Raw genomic sequence first — 7024 nt, 5'->3', positions numbered from 1 at the left:
TTCATGGTCTGAGCTCAAATCACACATGATTCCACCCTGAGAACCTGGGCCTCTGTCTCTTCTCTGACAGACTCCTGCTCTCCTCTTCTATATGTTCCTGCTTAAGATTTGTGTCTCTCAGCCTGACCATCAACTGCCCAGCTACCCCATGAGAATCTGAGCAGAGGCTAGGTACCTGATTGACTCTGTTGATTTCCTCACCTGTGATCAGGATGTCCAGGGGGTCACTGGAGGCTGACCACTCAGTGGAGAGATTGTGTGTACCATAGCATCTGTATTGCCCTCCAGTGGAGTGGCTCACATAGCCCAGTGTGAAGTTGGCCATGGAAATGCCAGTGTCAGTCTGCTGGCTAGAGTGCTGCATGATGTCAGCTCTCCCCTCCTTGTGCAGAGCAAATCTGTCATAGTTGATGTCAGAGAGACACTGCAGGGTGAGGCTCATTCCAGGGTCCAAGATATGGCCTTGGTGAGTCAGCAGAGAGGGCTTCTTGGACAGCCCTAGAGGGAAGGTGACAGCTAGAGACTGAGGTTTGATTCTTACCCAACACCTTTGCCCTCCCCTCCTGCCCAGGGCATGTCCTATCTTCTCTCAAGCAGAGCTGTGAGAAGCAGGGCTTGAGAGCCCAGGCTCTCCATTTAGTCCTTCTCTGCATTCAACTCAGCAGAGGGGCAAGTCTGGGGCAAAGAGTGTAGGGTCTCAGGAAATGTTTGAGAATGATAGTGGGGACTTACCTGAGATGAGTATTTGTTGTAGAGCACTGGGTGCTGACCACAGCTGTGGATTATTTTTGAGGTAACCATAACATCAGAATGTCCCTGTTAGGGCACACTCACACAGGCTCTGTGAGGCCTTATGATTCCTGCTTAGCTGATTCTGTGTTTTCCAGGGCGTGTTCTCCTGGTATCCTCAACCTCTCGAGCTACTGTCATCCTTCCTCTCTCTGTCATTTCAGATTCTCTGAGCTCTAGTAGATTGTGCTAAATCTGATCCAGAGTAACAGAAGCCCTCATAAAGAATCATCTCCTTACTGGGAACTTTGGGCTTGGTTGTCCCTCTGAGCCTTGGATTCTGTATCTTTGGACCCACTGTTTCCTGGGCTCTGTGTCAAAGTTCTAAAGAGCCCTGGATCCTCACATACAGCACACACACAGTGGTCTATGAACACCTGTATCATTTCAATATCATTCTATGGAAAGGTTAGGGCTCCTCACCTGAGACCAGGAGCTCCAGGGCTTCACTAGGAGCTGACCACAAGTATGGTGTGTTCCAGCTGTAACTGTAGCATCTGCATATCCATCTCTGGTTGGGGGTCACAGGGCCCACAGAGAACAGGGCATAGTATTTTTCTGTAGAGTGGTTATACTGTGAGTACTGTATCCAAGAGAGCTTCTGTGGTCCTTCTACAACCAGAATGAGCCTGTGATATTTCTGCCAGTACTCACACTGGAGGGTGACATACCCTTCTGAAGTCACCACAGGGCTGGCCTGGGCTGAAAGGCTGGGTTTCTCATAGGCTCCTAGGAGAGAAGGAGGAATCAGTTAAATGTCCCCAGGCCTCATCCTCATTGGCTCTGAGGTTCCCACAGTGTGGGCAGGCTTTTCTATTAACAGAACCAAGTGTGGACAGTCAAAACCACAGGCCTAGGACCCTGTGTGTTCTCTCACCTGTCACCACTAGCTCCAGGGGGTCACTGTAGTCTGATGATATAGCCTTGGTCTTGTAGGAACATCGATATTGCCCTGCATCATTCTGGTCTATATATGATAATGAGAATTCAGCCTTGTTTGCTGGCTTCTGTTTGTTCTTTATGCGTCCGTATCCGATTTTATAGAGATTGTACTCCTTGGCTCCGATTGTCTCCTCACACAAAAAGGTCACGTTAGTCCCCACTGAGACCACAGAGTCTGGCTGTACTCTGAGGATAGGCTTAGGGAGGGACCCTGCAAGTAACAGAGCAGTTAGGACTCAGGACACCCACCCACAGTTTGCAGTCCCTAACCCCATGACCTTCCAGCCACCCTCAGGACAAACACACATGTGTTTTCCACCATTACTGCCCAGGCATGGATCCTGGACCTGAAGACAAGAGCATTTCAGGACAGCTGTAGACACACTCACCTGTCAGCACTGGGACCCAGAGGCTCAGAGTCAGTCCTGGAAGAGAGTTCTTTGTAAGAGATTTGTCCCTAAGATTGGGCAGGTCCTCCCTTCTGCAGAACTGCCTGAGACCCTGGGGTTTCCTGATGGTTGAGCTCTGAGCTACAGGTCCTGACATTTCCAGACCTTAGTCTCGCTTCCCCCTCTTCACATCTCACTAAGACTGAGCAGGGCTGTGAAGGTGAAGGTCATGGCACCTCCTCTCATAGGTGCAGCTGTGCTTGAGGGCAGAGCTACAGAGCCTTTATGAAGGGATTGGAACCAGGATGTGGCCCCGGAGGCAGGGCAGTCCCCTCCCCATGACATGGTCATATTTCAACAGCCCCACAAAAAAGTGGAACTGCCCTCCTCATGCACCCTGCTCTGACTTCCTCAGTGCTGTGGTTAGGCCAGACAGTAGACCCTCTGCAGTCATGTCTTACACAGGTGACATTTCCTCAGCCCACCAGTGTCTGCCTCACCTGTACCCATCACTGTCACAGCCATGTTGTAGCAGACCCTTGTGAACATCTCACACAACAGCTTAAGTGTAGCTTTGCTTTGTTCCTTTTAAATTTTTGTGTGAAATATTTCCTTCTTTTCACATTTTTAATGTTCCTGACAAGGATCCTGCTGTGTATATCTGCTTGGAGTGAGATTTACAGCTTTTTCTTCTTACTCTCAAGTGACGCATTAACATTGGACGTTGCAATTTTTGTTTTCAAGACAGGGTTTCTCTGTGTAGCCCTGGCTGTCCTGGAACTCATTCTGCAGACCAGGCTGACTTCGAACTCAGAAATCCCCCTGCCTCTGCCTCCACATGCTGGGATTAAAGGTGTGTGCCACCACAGCCCTGCAATTTGTTTTTTTGTTTTTGTTTTTCATGTTTGTGTTTTCCCTTACAATTTTAAGAATACATATTTCTATTCATTTTTTAGTGTTTGTCTTTGCCTCCTGGGATTAAAGGCTTGTACTACTATGCCTGGACCTAAATTTAGCTAGGTGGGATCTTGCCCCATGGTCACCACTCCCTTAATTCAACTTAATATCCTCGAACACAGGATTTAGCTCCATTTCACTTCCTGGTGCTCCTTTAATACTTGAACCATATATTCTAGAGTTTTCCTATGCTTGTTTAAATTGCTCTTCATGAGACCTAACCAGAGAACAAACACTATGATGGAGTTTCAGAGACTTTCTTTGTCCATGTAATTAGCCTCAGGCAGACTCTTCAGACAGGGCAAAAATAGCCACACTCTTCACCGAAATACCACCATAACAGTCTCTAGGCCACATATTGAAAATCTCCACTGAAACCTCTTCAGCCAAGTCTGCACAATTGAAATCACTCTTAGTAACAAAGTCTTCCATCTACTATGAAAGCCCATTAAGCCCCATTTAAAGCATTCCACTGCTTTCCAAATCCAAAGTCCCCAAATCTACATTCTTCCAAACAAAAGCACAGTCAGGGCTTTCTCAGCAATATCCCAGTTCCTGGTTCCAATTCTGTCTTAGTTAGGGTTTTAGTGATGGTAGAAGACATCATGATCAAGGCAACTCTTTTTTTTCTAAAGACTTATTTATTTTTATTTTATGTACATTGTAGCTGTACAGATGACTGTGAGCCATCGTGTGTTTGCTCATGTCCTGCTCACTCCTGCCCCGCTGGCTCAGGCCCTGCTCTCAGACTAACTCTTAAAAGGGCAGTATTTAATTGGGGCTGGCTTACAAGTTCAGTGATTCAGTCCAGTGTCATGAAGAGAACATGACAGCATCAAGGCCGGCATAGTGCAGGAGGAGCTGAGAGTTCTGCATCTTCATCTGAAGGCTTCTAGCAGAATACTGGCTTCTAGGCAGTACTAGGTTTTAAAGCCCACACCCACAGTGAAACACCTACTCCAACGAGGCCACACTTACTTCAACAGGGCCCCCACCTTTGTTTTCTTTTATTGGATAACTTATTTTTTTACATTTCAAAAGTTATCCCCTTTTCTGCTTTCCCTTCTGGAAACTCCCATACCCTCCCCCTACCATGTGCTTCTATGAGTATGCTCCTCCACCCACCCACCCACTCATTCCTACCTCTCCACCCTCCCATTCCCCTACACTGTGGTATTAAGCCGTCTCAGGACCAAGGGCCTCTTCTCCTATTGATGTCCATCCTCTGCTACGTAAGCAGCTGGAGCCATGGGTTCTTCAGTGTGTAATCTTTGATTGGTGGTTTAGTTCCTGGTAGCTCTGGGGGCTCTGCTTGGTTGATATTGTTGTTCCTCCAATGGGGTTGCAAACCCATTCAGCTCCTTCAGTCCTTTCTGTATCTTCTCCATTGAGGACCCTGTGCTCAGTCCAACGGCTGGTTGTGAGCATCTGCCTTTGTATTTGTCAGGCTCTGGTAGAGCCTCTCAGGAGACAGCTATATCAGGTTGCTATCAGCAAGCACTTCTTGGCATCTACAATAGAGTCTAGGGTTGGTGTCTGTATATGTGATGGATCCCCAGTTGGGGCAGTCTGTGTATGGCCTTTCCTTCAGTCTCTGCTCCACACTTTGTCTCCGTCTTTGCTCCCATGAGTATTTTGTTACCCCTTTTAAGGACTGAAGCACCTACACTTTGATCTTCCTTCTTCTTGAGCTTCATGTGGTCTGTGAATTGTGTCTTGGGTATTCTGACCTTCTGGGCTATTATCCACTTATCAGTGAGTGCATACCATGTGTGGATTTTTGTGAATGGGTGACCTCACTGAGGATGATATTTTCTAGTTCCATCCATAGGGCCTCACTTTCTAATAGTGCTACTCCCTGGGCTGAGCATATATCAACTCTCAATCAGTGAAAAAAAATTTTTTTTGTATAGGAGCATAGTTTATCATAAAAGACTGTAGATAAAATTTAGACAACAGATTATTTACAAATGAAGAAAACATCCTGCTCAAAAAGAAAAAGCAGGGCTGAGAGATAGCTCAGTGGTTAAGACTGACTGCTCTTCCGAAGGTCCCGAGTTCAAATCCCAGCAACCACATGGTGGCTCACAACCAACCTGTAATGAGATCTGATGCCCTCTTTTGGTGCATCTGAAACAGCTACAGTGTATGTATGTATACTAATAAATAAATATTAAAAAAAGGAAAACATACATACACATGGAAGCTGAATATGGAAGAAAGAAAGAAAGAAAGAAAGAAAGAAAGAAAGAAAGAAATTAACGGCTTTTTAGAATTTAATGAAAACAAAGACACATCATACCAAAACTTATAGGACACAATGAAAGCAATGGTAAGAGGAAAATTCATAGCTCTAAGTACTCCCAAAAAGAAACTGAAGAGAGCACCCCTGAAAGCTCTAGAACAAAAAGAAGCAAATTCACCCAAGAGGAGAAGATGGCAGGAAATAACCAAACTCAGGGCAGAAATCAACCAAATAGAAACAAAAAGTATAAAAAGAATCAACCAAACCAGGAGATGGTTCTTTGAGAAAATCAAGAAGATAGATAAACCCTTAGCTAGACTAACCAGAGGGGAGAGACAGTATCCAAATTAATAAAATCATAAATGAAAAGGGGGACATAACAAAATATATCTTAATACAATCAATCTGTTGTTGAATATTAACAGTTGAAAATATTAAAATCATGTTCTACAAACATGGAAAATTTATTGATAATTTTTCTAACTGTGCTTGAAACTATCATCTTGTTAATGTTTAACTTCAAAGAATTTTTGCTATTTTGAAATTTTAAAAATATACTTACTGATAAAATAATTTTTCTCCTAAAAACCCTTACAATCTTTTTTAAGTAAACTGCTTGTTAGACAATGTAAACAGATAAATAATGCATTTTTTTTTGAGACAAGGTTTCTCTGTGTAGCCCTGGCTGTCCTGGAACTCACTCGGCAGACCAGGCTGGCCTCAAACTCAGAAATCCACCTGCCTCTGCCTCCCAAGTGCTGGTATTAAAGGTGTGTGCCACCACTGCCCAGGAAATAATGCATTTTAAATACTCTCTCATTGTGTGAGGTGTATCATATCAGGGCTTTTGAATATATTTTTTAATGATTCACTTTTTATACTTTATGCTTTTTTACTATGCTTAACTCACAAATAATATGGTGTATGTTTTGAAACAATTTAGTATTCAACATTAGATATTGGATTTTCAGTTATGGATAGTATAAGTATTCATTAATGATATTTTCAGGTTTATGAAAGGATATGAATATAAACTTGAAAAAAATTATATATTATTTGATTGTAAAATACTCATTATTAATATGTTGGATGTATAAAATGCACTTAAATAATAAAAAGATTAAAGAAAAAAAATCCACAGTGAAATGACATTAAGCACAATAACAGAAGTAATTACACAGATTGTTGAAACTGAAGAGGAAAACAATGAAAACCTTTTTCTGAATTACATAGGAACCACTGGTAAATAGAACTGTATATTCGTGAGTTTTGAAATATTGTGATTTTGTTTTAAACATCTACATTATGGATTCCCTGACATCTCCTAAAAACACAAAACAGGACATCGTAATATATAAGTAAAAGACAAGCACTATGAGCACAGACCTTGAAATCACCATTGGGTTCACTTTGTGTTGGCCACACACTGCTGGGCATGAGTCCTGCCCTTCAGTGTGCTGTGCACACCAGTGTGACTTGTTAGAAAAACTTAACTTTCTTTTGCAAGAGTTTACCCATTCAGGATTCAGGGTTTTCAGATCTTTCTCTGCACTGTTCAGTTGTGGGACTGTATAAGTTCCCATCTCCTGAAGGAGGAAGTTTCTCTGATAATTGCTGTGCAAGACAATGATCTTGGAGACATTTTATTGGTATGTTCCTTTAAAAAATAGTATTACCCACAACTCTGCCTGATTCCTCAGAG

The 7024-nt window shown here is 43.2% G+C and overlaps 1 protein-coding gene across 1 annotated transcript in view; it reads right to left on the bottom strand.

Annotated features, from left to right (window-relative positions):
- The window catches only part of LOC116075406 (leukocyte immunoglobulin-like receptor subfamily B member 3A), a 22729-nt gene that overhangs the window by 9086 nt on the left and 6619 nt on the right, over nucleotides 1-7024 (bottom strand). The window contains 4 exon segments of the mRNA XM_031348525.1: nucleotides 45-498; nucleotides 1213-1518; nucleotides 1667-1942; nucleotides 2121-2285. Coding sequence (XP_031204385.1) covers nucleotides 45-498; nucleotides 1213-1518; nucleotides 1667-1942; nucleotides 2121-2285 — 1201 coding nt within the window.

Source organism: Mastomys coucha, unplaced genomic scaffold, assembly GCF_008632895.1.
Source record: "Mastomys coucha isolate ucsf_1 unplaced genomic scaffold, UCSF_Mcou_1 pScaffold3, whole genome shotgun sequence".
Classification (NCBI taxonomy): domain Eukaryota; kingdom Metazoa; phylum Chordata; class Mammalia; order Rodentia; family Muridae; genus Mastomys; species Mastomys coucha.
Note: the sequence above shows the minus strand (reverse complement) of the source record. Positions and strands in the feature narration are given on the sequence as shown.